General features: G+C 44.6%; 1 protein-coding gene across 2 annotated transcripts in view; it reads left to right on the top strand.

Annotated features, from left to right (window-relative positions):
- ATF1 (activating transcription factor 1) overlaps window positions 1-17681 on the top strand; it is a 36705-nt gene that overhangs the window by 14085 nt on the left and 4939 nt on the right. For both annotated transcript variants that reach the window (XM_056562703.1, XM_056562704.1), the window contains exons 2-3: window positions 16522-16623; window positions 17262-17390. In XM_056562703.1, coding sequence (XP_056418678.1) covers window positions 16528-16623; window positions 17262-17390 — 225 coding nt within the window. In that variant the 5' untranslated portion in view covers window positions 16522-16527. The remainder of the gene's footprint in view (window positions 1-16521; window positions 16624-17261; window positions 17391-17681) is intronic.

The raw sequence follows: 17681 nt of genomic DNA, 5'->3' as shown, positions 1-17681 counted from the left end.
CGCGCACGTTTTTCTGCGCATCCGTACTGCGCATGCGCCCATATCGGAGGTTCGGGAAGCTATTAGTTAGCGCAGGACCGATGGCGCACATACGTATACAGCTTCCGGCACCAATGAGGAGTTCAGAAGCTTGATTGTTCTCAGCTGGTTGGTCAAGGATGCTGTCAATCAAACGAATATAGCAAGATGCATCCTGGTCTAAAAATTCATTGGCCAGGAAGCGGTCAATCATGAGTCTGCATATGATTGTAACCAATGAGATGTCATGTTAATACAGGAAGTGACATGTTCTAATGACGTTAGAGACAGGAGGTTATTTAAACCCCTGCAAGGCTTGTTTGCACGCCATTTGCCTCTTAGCCCTTGATAAAGCCACAGCCTGTGGCGAAACGTCGGGCGGGCGGGCAATGTGTTAGATTTTTAATTGTCTCACACTATAGACTGTGGACTGCAGCCACAGTCTAATTTTTCAATTCACTTCTATAGCATGCAGTGTCATGCCAATCAATGCACCATGGATCAATATGTGTGAGGTTATTTTAATCTCGGCTCATTAAACGTTAAGTTTTAAATTGGGTGGGAAATTTAGGGTCTTAGTGACCGCTTAGCGGTCAAATGTTAATAATATTGGATTTACCCTCCACTCATAGGTCCCTCCTATTGCATTGTTTCACTGAGGTTGGCTCATTGAAATGAATTACATACGCTCCCGTATGCCTTTCTATACGCTCCCGTAAGTTTTTTTGCTCTCCCCTGCCGTATGCGCTCCCGTATGGGGGAAAACGTAATGGGAACCCAGCCTAACTGTATGGAGGAAGCAGAGTGCTGTTTATGGCACATGCTCCTCCTTAAAGGACATCTGCAGCAAATACAATTTATACCCTATCCACAGGATAAGGGGTAAGTGTCTGACCACTGGAACTCCCCGTGATCTCCTGCACGAAGCACCGGCTCTGCCACGGCTCTCCCTTGCAGGAGGCGTGTCGACTACAGCGTGACGTCGCGGCCGACATGCCTCCTCCTTGTATCTCTTTGGGAGAGGCAATGTTCGTGCCTCCCCACCTCTCCCTTAGAACTGTATGGGAAGGGGGCGTACAGTTTACCTACATACTACTCGATACTACACGCATTAGCCACTCGCATAGAGCGGCAATGCGGGAGCCCGTGCAGGAGATCATGGGGGGGGGGGGTCCCAGCGGTCAGACCCCCAACAACACCCCCGGCCATCAGACACTTACCCCTTATCCTGTGGATAGGGGATAAATTGTCTTTTGCTGCAGATGTCCTTTAACCCCTTAAGGACGCAGGACATAAATGTACGTCCTGGTGCGGTGGAACTTAACGCACCAGGACGTACATTTACGTCCTGTGCATAACCGCGGGCATCGGAGCGATGCCCATGTCATGCGCGGCTGATCCCGGCTGCTGATCGCAGCCAGGGACCCACCGGCAATGGCCTATGCCCGCGATCTCGCGGGCGTCCGCCATTAACCCCTCAGGTGCCGGGATCAATACAGATCCCGGCATCTGCGGCAGTGCGCGATTTGAATGAATGATCGGATCGCCCGCAGTGCTGCTGCGGGGATCCGATCATTCAGAATGCCGCACGGAGGTCCCCTCTCCTTCCTCCGTCTGGCTCCCGGCGTCTCCTGCTCTGGTCTGTGATCGAGCAGACCAGAGCAGAAGATGACCGATAATACTGATCTGTTCTATGTCCTATACATAGAACAGATCAGTATTAGCAATCATGGTATTGCTATGAATAGTCCCCTATGGGGACTATTCAAATGTAAAAAAAAAAGTGAAAAATCCCCTCCCCCCAATAAAAAAGTAAAACGTCCATTTTTTTCCTATTTTACCCCCAAAAAGCGTAAAAAATTTTTTTATAGACATATTTGGTATCGCCGCGTGCGTAAATGTCCGAACTATTAAAATAAAATGTTAATGATCCCGTATGGTGAACGGCGTGAACGAAAAAAAAAGTCCAAAATTCCTACTTTTTTAATACATTTTATTAAAAAAAAAAATTATAAAAGATGTATTAAAAGTTTTTTATATGCAAATGTGGTATAAAAAAAAAGTACAGATCATGGCGCAAAAAATGAGCCCCCATACCGCCGCTTATACGGAAAAATAAGTTAGAGGTCATCAAAATAAAGAGATTATAAACGTACTAATTTAAAAATGAAAAATGAAAACGTAAAAATTAAATTGTCTGAGTCCTTAAGGCTAAAATGGGCTGAGTCCTTAAGGGGTTAAAGGGGTACTCCTCTGCCCCAGCGTTCAGAACATTTAGATCCAAAAGCTGGGAGCAGGCTGCAGGGTTGCGACTTCACGACCCCCGCATCCCGCACCCAGCTTTTGGAACTAAACGTTCCGAACACTGGGGCAGTGGAGTACACCTTTTAAGTAGCTTTCTTATGGATGAGTAAGTAGTCCAGCTAGCGCAGGGGGCAGAGCTACATGTTTTACAGAAAGCAGGGCTGTAGACAGGGTGCAGTGTATAAGTGCTGTCTGCTCTGTGGCACACCAGTTGTTAAACACTGCTACGTCCTCTAAGCCGCAATATATGCATTTCAGGACATAGCACTTTTTGGAAATCGAATACACATCTATTTTATTACTCTTTCATTCAATCTATTCTGAGAGTCTCAACATTTATATCAACGTAGATGAGTGTTTTTTGTGGCACTAGTTGTATTAACAAAGGTTATGAATTTTTTTTTTTGTGAGTGGTGGTCTAATAGAAAAGAAAAAGTGTCGTCATGGCCTCATGGACATACACAGATGACAGACCTAAGTCCTTCTTTAGGCCCCATTCTGCCTTGGAAGCCAATTGGCATCTTGCAGTTTTCCCCCTCCCCTCTGTGTATCTACTTGGATGCATCAGTCACTTGACCACAGCATGTAAGAGGTTAAAGGGGTACTCCACTGGAAAACATTTTTATTTTTTTCAAAATCAACTGGTGCCAGAAAATAAAACAGATTTGTAAATTACTTCTATATAAAGTCTTAATCCTTCCAGTACTTTATCAGCTGTTATATGCTGCACAGGAAGTTCTTTTCTTTCTGAATTTCCTTTCTGTCTGACCATAGTGCTCTCTGCTGACACCTCTGTCCATTTTAGGAGCTGTCTAGAGTATAAGCAAATCCCCATAGGAAACCTCTCCTGCTCCGGACAGTTCCTGACATGGACAGAGGTGTCACCGGAGAGCACTGTGGTCAGACAGAAAGGAAATTCAAAAAGAAAAGAACTTCCTGTGGATTAGGGATCGACCGATTATCGGTTTGGCCGATTTTCACGATTTTGGACATTATCGGTATCGGCAATTACCTTGTCGATAATGCCCCGGCCAGAGGCCACCGCTGCCCCATTGCCTCCCCCATCCCCGGTTTTATAATTACAGGTATAAGTTATCGGCCTGAAAGGTTGCAGGTTATCGGTATCGGCCCTAAAAAAATCGATATTGGTAGATCCCTTCTGTGGATCATGCAGCAGCTGATAAGTACTGGAAGGATTAAGATTTTTTAATAGAAGTAATTTAAATGTCCAGGATTGGAGTTTTCTGTAATCTCAGCCGTTGCAGTTGAGCAGTGTTTCCCAACTAGTGTGCCTCCAGCTTTTGCAAAACTACAACAGCTGGAGGCACGCTTGTTAGGAAACACTGCAGTAGTGTGTCAACTGCAATGAACAGTGCAGGATCAATACCGTCCACCCCAGTATCTACAGCAGGCACAGGCAACCTTTGGCCCTGCAGATGTTTTGGACTACATCTCCCATGATGCTTTGTCAGCATTTTGGCTGTGAGAGAATCATGGGAGATGTAGTCCAAAACATCTGCAGTGCTGAAGGTTGCCTGTGCCTGATCTACGGGACGTTTTGTACCAAGAAATGGGGAAAAGAAACAACAACAAAAAAGAATAAAATTAGTCAGACTAGTAGGTTTGTTTTTTACTATCCGTATTATCTTCTCAGAAGGAGAGGTCTGATGGATCTACAAAAGTCATTTCTCCATCTGTCTTGAAGCCCTTTGTCTCCCACTTGGGGCACTGACATTTTAGGTAGCAAATATTTGAAATAAAGAAACTTCTTTTGAGGCTAAAAAAGCATCAATGAGCAAATATTACGGAACCAGCTTTATGTACCATAGCATTGTGCTGCCTACTAGAGATGGATTTAGCTGGGCTGCATGAATTTCTGAAAAACCTGTGTAGAGGAAGAGCGGTGCAGTTGCCCATAGCAACCAATCAGATTGCTGCTTTCATTTAAAAAAAAGGCCTTCTAAAGATGAAAGAAGCGATCTGGTTGCTATGGGCAACTGCACCACCCTTCCTCAACACAGGTTTTGTCCATTCAGAATACTCTTAACAAACAACTTTTCTTAAGACCTTGTGTCAATTTTGCCACAATGGAAAAAAATAGATGACTTTGTTGGCAGCACGGCAGTGTTTATTGCTGATACAGGTTTGACGTATTGTTTTGAGCACCCGTCCCATCCATGTTATGGTGAAATAAATCTAAACCAACCATCCTATTCATCTGCTGTTAGATGATATGACAGGTGACGGCAGTATGTGGCGGCAGTCGGGTTTCACTAGACTAACACAAAACAGAATTTCTCATCACTATTTGTATAGCCGGCCCAACACATCAGACAAGATGTATGGGGAGTGAAGGATCCGGCATGTAGAATTGGCAAGCTTGAAAGGGGAATTACCTATCTTAAAGGGTTACTCCAAGGGGAAAAAATTTATCAAGTCAACTGGTGGCAGAAAGTCAAACAGATTTGTAAATTACTTCTATAAAAAAAAAAAATAATAATAATCTTAATCCTTCCAGTACTTATCAGCTGTTGTATGATCCACAGGAAGTTCTTTTCTTTTTGAATTTCCTTTGTCTGACCACAGTGCTCTCTGCTGACACCTCTGTCCATGTCAGGAACTGTCCAGAGCAGGAGAGGTTTTCTATGGGGATTTGCTCCTACTCTGGACAATTCCTGACATTGACAGAGGTGTCAGCAGAGAGCGCTGTGGTCAGACAGAAAAGAAAAACTCAACTTTCTCTGTAGTATACAGCAGCTAAGTACTGGAAGGAATAAGATTTTTTAATAGAAGTAATTTACAAATAAGTTTAAACTTTCTGGAGCCAGTTGATATGAAAGAAATAGTACCCCTTTTAAGAGTACCACTTTTAAGCCAAGAGAGCCAAGGGCGTGAAAGAGACAATGGGGCAGTTTCAGATAAGTGTAATATGGCTGCACGTCCCATCCAAACCATGGGTCTAAGGGCCAGAACTGAAATCATTGTAGATCCTTACTTTACGGTCACTTCAACTCATTAGACTTGTAGGATGGAACCTGCGGCTGTGAAGCAAACTCAAAAATGCATCTGTATTACATTGTCTGAGAGCAGCCGTGGTGTGGTGGATCGAACAGCCGCTGCTGCTATCCAGAAAAGCTGAACATATTCACAGCCTTCTGTCCAAGTTGGTGGAATTGTGCCATATTGGCCAATGCATAGATTTTGAACCATGCCGAAAAATTCACAAAATCCTATAGCTTTCACAAAACAACATATACATTGATGTCTTGTACCCAGACCTCAGCCAGCCTTGGGGGTCATCTGGACCAGACAGGTATGCTAGGGCCTTTTTTTTGTTGTTTTTTTTTTAATCAAATTTTTTTTTATATAGAACAAACACACAAATTTAAGAACATACACAGAAACCCAAAACCCTCCCATCCCGCCCACACACAAACATCCTCCCTCCCACAACCCCCGTGCCTTTTCTTCACAATAGATCCAGAACATTATCATGGAGAAGGAGGCAGTACAGTACAGGAAAATACATATGTAAAAATACCATACCCTGAAAACATATTACACAAATGCAAACATAATAGTAAACGGTACAAAGAAAATATGAGCATCTATATACTGCGCAAACAACCCATATATAGAAAACCAAATACAAGACAACACAGCACACCATCATAGACACAGAGCGACAATACAGAGGAAACAGAAAAAGCATGCTGTCAAAATATCGGATATCATTAGTGAGTAGACCCCCCCCCCCCCCCACCAAAAGCACCTCCATAGGAGTCCTCTGCAGGTATGTGGACGGCAAACCAGGGGTATCGATCCAAGGTCCCCAGACGGACTCAAATTTACTTATGGCTTTTCTTTTAACATATGCACCTTTCTCCAGATATGATTTCAATTTTGTAATCAACTCCGAAATAGGAGGGAAGGCTCTCAACTAATGCTGTGCAAGTAATTTACGAGCTTGATCCAACATTAAAGGGTTACTCTGCTACCCAGCGTCCGGAACATTGAGTTCTGAATGCTGTGCGCGAGCTTCCATGTTCACGCCCACCCCCTCGTGATGTCACTGCCTGCCCACTCAATGAAAGTCTATGGGAGGGGGGCGTGACTCCCGTCACGCCCCCTTCCCATAGACTTGCATTGTGGGGGCAGGACGAGAAGTCACATGACTGGCCGTGACGTCACGATGGGGCGGGCATGGGCACAAAGCCCGGACACAGCGTTCGGAGCTCAATGTTCCAGACACTGTGTAGCTGAGTAACCCTTTAAAGGGGGTAGGGAGTGCACCACATCCCCCAGGAAGAGGAGCATGTCATCTGCATAAAGGGCTATGCGTTCTTTCAAGTCCCCATAACAGAAGCATTTAAAGTCCGCAGACTCCCTAATACCGCCAGGGGCTCTATTGCAATATCAAATAGGAAAGGGGACAGGGGGCACCCCTGGCGTGTACCACGCCCCAAAGGAAAGGTGTGGGAGAGTAGGCAATTAGCATAGGCAATTACATTCTAGCACGGGTGGCAGCATACAATTTAACTCGGGTCAAGAATTTGGGCCCAAAACCCATTTGTCGCATAACACTCCACAAGAGGTTCCACTCAACGCTGTCAAAAGCTTTGGCAGCATGGAGTGAAAGTACAGCCCTCCATGCGGCATTTTGAGGTTGCAACTGGACATTCAAAAAAGCCTCCTGATATTATCAGTCGCCGATTTTCCCCGGCAGGAAACCCGTCTGATCCCCATGTATTAAAGTAGTAATAACCCACAAGAGATGATTGGCACAACAGGGATATTGGCCTGTAAGAGCCTGCGAAAAGCAGGTCCTTATCAGGCTTCAATAGCAACACTATGATGGCCTCTTGCATAGACTCAGGCAAGCCCTCCACCGCAGCCTGCCAAACCTCTAGTAACCTGGGCAACAAAACATCCTGATACTGTTCAAGGTATTCGTTAGAAAGTCCATCAACTCCCGATGACTTCTCGGAAGGCAAGACCCCCAACGCACAATCCAAGTCTTCAAAAGTAACAGGTTCGTCCAGAAGGTCTCTTTCAGTCTGCGACATGGCCAAGGGCGGGATGCTGGAAACAAACTGGTCAATAGCAGCAAGATCCTGTGTCAGTTATGTGAGATATGTCTCCTCTTAAAAGGAAACTAGGAGATTCAGAATATCCATATCATCCTGGATAACCGACCAAGCACTATCGCAGAGGCAAGGAATTGAGGCCGACCCTTGCTGAGCCCTAATGGTACGAGCCAACAGGCGACCCGTACTCTCACCACTTTTGAAGTAACGCTGCTGTTGAAAAAAAGCTTATTGTCTTCCCTTTGCAACAAATGTGAGTCTAACAAATTCTGTAGAGTGCCAATTATCCCTAGTCAGTTCAGAGGGGTCACTGAGGAACTGTTGTTCCACCAGGAGCACTTGCTGCTGTAGTGAAGTTTGAATCGCCCTATTGGATTTACAGGCAGTAACATCCCAGATTAAAAATGGCCCGCTCATATGCCTTTTTAAAGAGTCCCATACAGTGCCCACCAAGGCAGTCCCTGCATTGATCTCGAGAAAGGTCTCTATTTTAGACTTAAGCGAAAGGCCCACAGGGGACCTGAAGCCAAAAGGGATTCAGACGCCACAGAGAATCCCACAATCTTGGGTGGAAGTCAAAAGTAAGGTGTACAAATACAGGGGAATGGTCTGAGAGATTACGGAGGAAATACTCCACTGATCCAACAGGGGGAAAATTAAGTTGTTGCCTAATACAAGATCAATGTGTGAGAGCGTGCCGTGAGAGCTAGAATAACAGGAATATTGCAATTCAGTAGCATTCCGCCTTCTCCATAAATCTGCCCACCCCTCCTCCTCCACAAACTTGGCCAAACCTGTAGACCCCGGAGTCCTAGAAGGTCCCCTGCCATGAAACCTATCAAGCTTTGGGTGCAGCAAGTTATTGAAATCCCCGACCACCAGGAGCCGTGCGTCAGGCAGAGAGGAGAGGAAAGACACCACCCTGCGCAAGGCATCACTCGAGTATGGGGGGGAGATATATAGTGCAACGAACACACAAGGTACGGTGAAAAGTGCCATAAAGGCAAAGAAATCTACCCTCTCGGTTGATCAGACTAGAAATACAAGAAAACATAATACTTCTATGTATAAGCACACTTACACCCCAAGCATGCGAGGGAAAGGTGGTGTGAAAAGTGTGACCAAACCACGGTTTATTTAGCATATACTTAGTATCATTCATCATGTGCGTTTCAGAGAGACAGTATAGCAGGTTGATAGGGCCTGAAAAATAGCAAAATGGGATCATGAAGGCCCCTCACATTCCACGCCACCACATTCAGATTATTAGCCATAATACAAATAGAGAAACATAAATGACAGTGTGGAGGGGCGGACTCAGAAGCCTCCAATAGGGGAAGCTGAAAATTAACACTGAATCAAGACACGCTACTGCACAAGGAATGGAAGGAAATACACAGAACAATACAGACACCCCAGACAAACAACAAAAAACAATCAGTCGCAACCTGCAACACAAGGGGTGAGCAGGTAACATATAGAGAAAAAGTACGTCGCCAACATGCCATGCTCAGGTCTGAGACAATAAGAACAAAACATAATGAAGACATCTAGCAACATAGAAAAGTACCCAGAGAACAGTAAATCAGTAGTAGGAGCAAATAATGAGAAGACCAGGTATCAAGAATGGCACAACATGAGCATAAAGACACTCAGCACCAGACGGTTGAAGTATGCAAAAAGGTATTGAAAGTCCCAGACAGTCCGTCAGGATCAGCAAATGTACAAAAAGTCCACATAAGAATCTCAAGGAGGGGCTTGCCGTATCTGCGCCTCATGTATGTCCAGCCATTCCGCAGCCACCACAGAAGTGACAAAACATATGGGTAGTCCCTAAAGCAACTACTCGGAGGCGTGTTGGGTACAGCATAGAATGCATCACATTCAAAGCATGCAGGCGGCGCTTAACATCTGTATATTTAGCTTGTCTCTTCTGGACCTAGGCCGAAAAATCCAGGAAAACGGAGACATGACTGCCATTGATGGTGAGTGAGTCCATGTCCCTGGCTTTACGTAAAATAATGTCTATCCTTAGTGTAGACAGCTCTGGGTGGGGACGAGTAGGCACCCTGTGGGTGCACTCCACTGCAGACAGAGGTGTCAAAGCCTCTCCTCTTCCAAAGGTATTAAGGGGTCATTTCTCAAAATACTCCCCAGGGTCTACCCTCGACTTTTTCGGGGGCACCCACCAAGAACACATTATTCCGCCGCAGGCTGTTTTCCAGATGATCAGACTTAGCGGCAAGTGCAGTCAGATGATTAATCACATGATGCATATCTCTCTAGTGGAGGGACCTGATCCTCCAGATCCCCCACTCGTTCCCCCACTGCACTAACCCGCTCAGAAACCTTTTGCATATCATGGCAGATAAGGTTAATGGCTGGCGTTTATCATTGTAGGTGTAAGTGAAGCATTTTTCTACACCCTTTTTTGTGTGCTGGTAATATGTAGAAGCACCAAATTTATTAAATGGTCGCAGAGCATTTCATAAATTTTGTGCAGGTCACATTTTCTGAAATATCACTTTTCATTTACACCATAAAGCTAAGCTGAGTCTGGGCTAGTGTAGTTTTAGAGACTTTTCAGTGGCTTTGTGCCTTTTTATGCGCCTTCTCACAAAAAGGTGCAGTTGATAAAACCCTTCCATATCATGTGTATTGCCAAAATCAGTGGATTGCAACTCAAAATCAGCAGAAATGTGTAAACCAAAAGGCGCAAATAAACCCTGCTTGCGCCTTTTTTGCACCTTTTCTAGACACACAAAAGTCTTAAGACAATGATAAATGTTGGCCAATGTTGTCGCGCAGGCCGCCCAACAGCATTTTAACATTAGTGTTGCCCTTGGAAACAGCCAAAAAAACTTATTTCAAAGTGGGTTCAGTAGGAGTAGATGGAGAGATCCTGTGCTACAGGCTCCACACCAGCAATGAGGGGGTTAACATGTGCAGAAAGCTGTGCAGCTACGGTAGGGAGAATCCTAGCAGAGGATAATACTCTGGGAGGCCCAGCAGGGTTATCAGATGTCAGGGCAGTGTTGGTAGAGGAGTCCCCAATGTAGGCAGATAGCACTCCAGTACAGGGGGGGGTTAATTTCAGGCTGACCTGCATCAGCAAAATGTTTAGGCCCAGTCAGCACAGGAGAAGGGTCCGCGGCAGATGAGACCGGGGCCTCGGCCGGCCAGTCAGCCCCATCCTGCTCCTCCTCGCTCCAGTCATCTGCCGGAGCTCTTGCCGCCAGCTCCGTGACACGGGCGAAGTGCTGCAAGCGCTACGCTACCCCAGACATCTCTGCGCAAGATGGCGCCGGCTCCCCCTGCATCTGGGCCTAACTGTCTTCCGGCGCTCCCTGCGTCTTTCTATTGCGCCTCCGCTCGGCCATCCTGTTATCCACCGACTCCAGGCACATTGCCCCGCAGGTAGGTAATGAAAAAAACTGGATTACAGCCAAATGTCCAGGATAATGAAAGGATGCTCAGCGGAGAGCTCCGATCCCGCGCGTCTGCTCACATGCCGCACCAAGCCACGCCCCATGACACCATGCTGGGGACTTTTGAAGATCAGAGGGCTTACCCAGTTACCTCCTCCCAAGTTCAGTATTGCCCTGGGACACTTCTATCCTCCCCAAGGCTTCAAAGTCATTGGAGGGGATTTATTAAAACCTGTCCAGAGGAAAAGTTGCTGAGTTGCCCATAGCAACCAATCAGATCACTTCTTTCTTATTACAGAGGCCTTTTCAAAAATGAAAGTAGTTATCTAATTGGTTGCTATGGACAACTCGGCAACTTTTCCTCTGCACAGGTTTTGATAAATCTCCCTCATTGTCTCCTATGTGCATACTTACTTTTGATATTGGAGTCGACTGATATTTTGCAAGATATTAGTGCAGCGTTTCCCAACCAGGGTGCCTCCAGCTGTGGCAAAACTACAACTCCCAGCATGCCCGGACAGCCTAGTTTTGCCGCAGCTGGAGGCACCCAGTTTGGGAAACACAGTATTAGTGACTGCCACCACTTGTGGAATTGGGACAGTTTACATTGGGACAGTTTAGGCTGAGCCGGCGCTGGACATAACAGTCTTAGAATTTGCAAATGGCAACAAAATATTTTAGTCTTGTCCACATATGCTTCAAGCGCCACTGCCGTGCTATAATTTATGTTGCCATTTGCAAGTAGCCACGCTACTTGACCGGGCTAGTAGAGGTGCCATATGCAAGGCAGCTTTGGCCCCTTTCACTCTATACATTCTTCCGTTATAAAGATCAGTTATATTTTCAATTATGAAAACCGTGAAAATTGTCCGTTAAACGGCTGTTAAAAAAATCCCATTATTGTCTATGGGATTTTTACATTACCCGTTATAACCCGTTATTAATAACTGACTTTATTTTGTGACGGGAGAAGATAACGGAAGAAATAATACATGCACTATTTATTGCGTTGTTTCTCCCGTCACAAAATAAAGTCCGTTATGAATAACTGGCTATGACGGGTAATGTCAAAATCCCATAGACAATAATGGGATTTTTTTTAACGGACGATTTTCAAGGTTTTCATAACAGAACATAGAACAGATCTTTAAAAACGGAAGAATGTATAGAGTGAAAGGGGCCTTTGCTAGACCCTCCTCTGACACTTCCTGTCAGAGAGGAAGAGGAGACCCGGAAGTCGCATGAAGTGGGGAGTGAGCAGAAGGCGACCTTTGTTCTTTAAAGGGGTTATCCATCATTAGAAAAACAGCTTTTTTCTTCAAAAACCTTACTATTTTTGTAGCTTAGTTCCATTGAAGTGAATGGAGTCAACTTGTAATACCACTCACAACCTGCAGACAGGTGTGGGGCTGTTTTGGTAGAAATAAGCTCTGCCAATGGACACCAAGCTTGTGGAATAGCCAAGCCAAGTATTTCTTTAGCAATGTCAAGGAAATAGTAAATGAAAGGGTCCTTTATAGTTCGGAATAGGAGTAGGTGCAGCGGTGATGGCTGACTTGGGAGTAGTGGTAACAAGGATATATTTTGTACATACTGTAAGAGATTTTAAAGTTGACTATTGGCTATAAGAAGTGAGGAAAGACACGGGCCCTGTAAACTGTATCGCTCAGACTTCTTAATCTGCCTGCAACCAATCACAGCTCAGATTTCATACTCAACAAGCTCTGGTTAAATGAAAGCTGGGCTGTGATTGGTTGTTGTAGGCAGTACCAGACCGTTATGGCTTTAGGGTGCGTTCACATGGAGTAAATGAAGAGTAATTCACGCCGAAAAATTTACAGGTAGTACCATCCTGGTAGGTGCTATGGGTCTAGTAGTGCCAAGTGGCATATCTAGAAATTTATCTTGGCTTCGGCTCCATAACAGCTGCGCCAGCTTCTGGGTAGGGGCTTCTCTTTGTCAGTTATCACTTAGATGTTAAGTAAGTTAAGGGCACTGTTATCGCTCTGTTCCATTGACACGTTCCAACCTCCGGCTGTTAACTGGAGTATTTTGTCTGTTATCTTGGGTTCATATGACGTAGGTTATGCTTAACCATTAATTCATGTATTACCTAACTGGGGTATTTTTGCCCCCTTCTCTAGGATACCCTTCACGGCCACCCAGGCACACCCTAGGCCTAATTATTCATGCAAGTGGTACCCTACTTACGGTACATATAAGAATCCGACCACAATTGAATTTTTGCACAAAATTTGTGGGAAATTTGCGCGCAATTTGCGCGGATTTGCACGCAAACATGGGGGGGGGGGAACTAAGTGAAGGGTTTTTCAGCCATTTCCACACAAATTGCCCGCGAATTCCGTGCGAAAACTATGTCGGGTGGAATTTTTTTTTACCGTTGACTTCAATTGATTTCTGCTAGCGGATTCCGCTTGGAGAATGAACATGTTCTTTCTTCAAGCGGAACGGAATTCGTCGTTGGAATTTCGCTAGCAGAATTTGCGCAGTGTGAACAGGACAGCAGAAATAACATTAAAGTCAATGGGCAGAGGAGATGTGAATTAATTTGTAGCGGAGAATTCAAGAGGAATTACTCGAGTAAATTCCTCATGAATTACTCTGTGTGAACGGGGCCTTAGGCAGATAAATCTTTGCTTTTTCTATTCTGACACTGAATTCACACTGAGTAATTCAAGAGGAATTTACTCAAGTCTTTACTCAAGTCTGAATTCACAATTTACTCAAGTCTGAATTCACACTGAGTAATTCAAGAGGAATTTACTCAAGTCTTGCGGAATACTCGAGCAGAAGTCCATTGAAGTCAATGGTAATAAAATTTCCGCTTGAAATTGTTTCCGCATGGAATTTGCGTGGAAATTCCGCACAAAAATTTTTTTACCAAAAGGGAAATTCCAATTGGTGGTTGTAGTCCAGCAAAAAAAAAATAAAAAAAAGTTTCCTCCTATATTCTGCTCTGAAAATTATGCGTTAATTCCCCGCGATTTTCACAAACCTAAATTCCGCTGCAGATTGTTTCCTCGAGGATTCCTCTCCTATTCCTCAGTGTGAATGCACCCTAACCATATTTATGTGTTTAAAGCAGACTTTTATAAGGTTTTTAGGCTAAAACGTCAGGGCATGGCTGTACAGGGAGTTGAGTTCTAATTTGTATTAACATGTAAGAGCTAATTGGATGTGGCTTCTTGCCCTGCAGGGCTGGGTATATTATGTATGCCAGCCAGAGAGGAGATTATACAGCTGTAACTCAATACTTTGAGTTATTTTACAGATATATACTAACTTTATCTTGTATGGATTCCAAAGAACTGCCCTATATCTGTTTCAAGGACGTATATCTGTGTTTCCCAACCAGGGCACCTCCAGCTGTTGCAAAACTACAACTCTCTGCATGCCCAGACAGCCTTTGGCTGTCTGGGCATGCTGGGAGTTGTATTTTTGCAACAGCTGGAGGCGCCCTGGTTGGGAAACAGTGACCTATAAAAAGGGCTTATGTATTTGGACACCATCTCAGCTTTCAGGCCCCCCTACTTTTGGCCTAAAAGAAGCGAACCTCTGAAGATTTAGTATAAAGTTTCTTTTTGTATGTTTGGTACATTAGGCCTCACTATAGCTTTGAATAGAAATTGATATGACGGACTCTGGTAATTATGTGTCTGCGTGATGTCAGCATTTATTATTACCAAAATGATAATGTAACATTGAACCTATTGAGCAACGATTGCAGAAGAGCTGTGTGTTCCTGTTAGCTTGGTGTTATTGCAGCATTGCATCGTTCAGTCTTTCTTACAAGACCTAGTGACATGGTGGCCGGGTCCTGAAACCCCCACTATTTGTAACAAAGGAGCGTGTTTGCTCAGGTTAGTGCTGCATTTGGGATCACAGTGCAGTGTACTGTCTCCAAAGACTTGGGCCTGAGCAGCAGGGAGCAGGCAGGGCCCAGACCCCTTACATGACACTGCGCTCAGCCTATCACCAGCCGGGGCGGGACATCGCTGCGACCGGCAATACTGTGAGTGCAGTATGACTTGCTGTCCCCCGGGAAGCAGAAGGACTGGGACACCGATATCGGCGTAACTGGGGAGCATTGGAATTTTTTTTTTTTTACGTTTTTGCAGCCCAGACTCAGGGGAAATGGGGGGGGGGGGGGGGGGAAGATTCAGTACAGTTCTCCTCCTTAAAGGGGTACTCTGGTGGAAATTTTTACTTCTATTAAAAATATTAATTCTTTCAGTAATTATCAGCTGCTGTATGCTTCAGAGAAAGTTGCTTAGTAGTTCTTTTCTGTCTGACCACATTGCTCTCTGCTGACAACTCTGTCCATGTCAGGAACTGTCCAGAGTACAAGCAAATCCCCATAGCAAACCTCTCCTGCTCTGGACAGTTCCTGACATGGACAGAGGTGTCAGCGGAGAGCACTGTGGTCAGACAGAAAGGAAATTCACAACTTCTTCTGTAGTATACAGCAGCTGATAAGTACTGGAAGGATTAAGATTTTTATATAGAACTAATTTACAAATATGTTTAACTTTTTGGCACCAATTTGATTTAAAAAAAAAGTGTTTTCCACTGGAGTACCCTTGTATTACATAGAAACATAGAATGTGTCGGAAGATAAGCACCATTTGCCCCATCTAGTCTGCCCAATAATCTGAATACTATGAATAGTCCCTGGCCCTATCTTATATGAAGGATAGCCTTATGCTTATCCCATGCATGCTTAACCTCCTTCACTGTATTTGCAGCTACCACTTCTGCAGGAAGGCTATTCCATGCATCCACTACTCTCTCAGTAAAGTAATACTTCCTGATATTACTGCATAAACCTTTGCCCCCTAATATAACATTATGTCCTCTTGTGGTAGTTTTTCTTCTTTTAAATATGCTCTCCTCCTTTACCGTGTTGATTCCCTTTATGTATTTAAAAGTCTCTATCATATCCCCTCTGTCTCTTCTTTCTTCCAAGCTATACATGTTAAGGTCCTTTAACCTTTCCTGGTAAGTTTTATCCTGCAATCCATGTACTAGTTTAGTAGCTCTTCTCTGAACTCTCTCTAGAGTATCTATATCCTTCTGGAGATACGGCCTCCAGTACTGCGCACAATACTCCAAGTGAGGTCTCACCAGTGTTCTGTACAGCGGCATGAGCACTTCTCTCTCTACTGCTTATACCTCTCCCTATACATCCAAGCATTCTGCTAGCATTTCCTGCTGCTCTATTACATTGTCTTCCTACCTTTAAGTCTTCTGTAATAATTACTCCTATCTCCTACATCTCTACCTTTGTGTGAGCCTGTACACTTCTCGCTCTGCTATCTAAGAAGCGTCAACTAAAAATAAAGGAGCCCAGCACTTAGCTTGGCACTTCTGTCTTAGCGACCAGTGGGGGTGTAGGTGCCTGGCTCCTCTTAGCGCGTCACACTGAAGTAAGGGTGATCAAAGTTTTACAGAATCGTAGGTATTCTGTTAAAAAAAAAAATTGTCGCATTAATGTTTATAATGACTGGCATCATGGCATGAATAACATTAGGAAGCTCATATCTGCCATGGGATCAGACAGTCATTGCATTCGTTTCTTGTGCTTTTAGTTTATGTAGAAGAATAGGAAATGTTTTGTACTGACGGATAAACCTAACAATGTCTCTGCTTTCTTTCTTCTACAGCTTGGTATGGAAGAAGTTTCTAACAAAACAGATAGTTCAGAATCTGTACAGACGATTTCTTTCCCAGCTTCAGCTTTTCAGGCATCACATCTTGCTCAACAGGTAAAGTGACATTTGCTCGCACCATAAATGAATATGATATATGGCTCCTGCCCTGATAACATTAAACTGCGAAAGGAAAGAAAGAAAAGGAGGACGGCACCTCGCGTAATTCTGTGGGGTCGCAAGAAATGATATGCAGATTTGCTCATCTTGGTTTTATGCGTGTCACCCTTAGTAAGGGTGGTCTTTGCTGGAATCCTTGGCCGCAGCCTGCAGGAACGGCCGGTCACCAGTCGGAAGTCGGCAAGGAGAGAGTGCGATGCTGAGAGGAAAGAAGTTCTGCGGTGGCGCTGCCCTGGATAGCAAGCAAGGTCCGGATACATAGTTTTCCAACGAAAAAGCGTTTATTGAGACATACATAAAGTAATAGACATTGCACATGTCTATTACTTTATGTATGTCTCAATAAACGCTTTTTCGTTGGAAAACTACATATCCGGACCTTGCTTGCTATCCAGGGCAGCGCCACCGCAGAACTTCTTTCCTCTCAGCATCGCACTGATAACATTAAAGGTGGTGGGAATACCTCCACCATTTACCATCATGTGCACAGTTTTACCTTTTTGCTTTTAGGTGTCTGTGTTGCTATCAGAAGAGACGTTATTTAATATGACCTATTTTATCATTTTCTTTCTCAGATGGCACTAAGAGGTACAACTACTCCCTTGACTGTTGTGCTTCCTGGGGAGCAACAGGTCCAGGTACAAGGTGTTATTCAGACCGCTCAGTCCTCTGTGATACACTCTCCTCAGGTTGCAGCATCACAGGTAACTCCCTGCATATTGTTTACTTCAATGTTTCCCAACCAGTGTGCCTCCAGCTGTTGCAAAACTACAACTCCCAGCATGCCCGGACAGCCGAAGGCTGCCCGGGCATGCTGGGAGTTGTAGTTTTGCAACAGATGGATGCACACTGCTTGGGAAACTCTGGTTTACTTAAGCTGGCCATACACATTAGATGACTGGGTACTTGTTCAGCCAACAGCTATCTCTCCCAATTCCCACATGCACCCTCACAGAGTATAATTGTCCGGCCACCCACCAAACTTGACACTTTGC

The sequence above is a fragment of the Hyla sarda genome, chromosome 2 (genome assembly GCF_029499605.1).
Source record: "Hyla sarda isolate aHylSar1 chromosome 2, aHylSar1.hap1, whole genome shotgun sequence".
NCBI classification, from domain to species: Eukaryota; Metazoa; Chordata; class Amphibia; order Anura; family Hylidae; genus Hyla; species Hyla sarda.
Note: the sequence above shows the minus strand (reverse complement) of the source record. Positions and strands in the feature narration are given on the sequence as shown.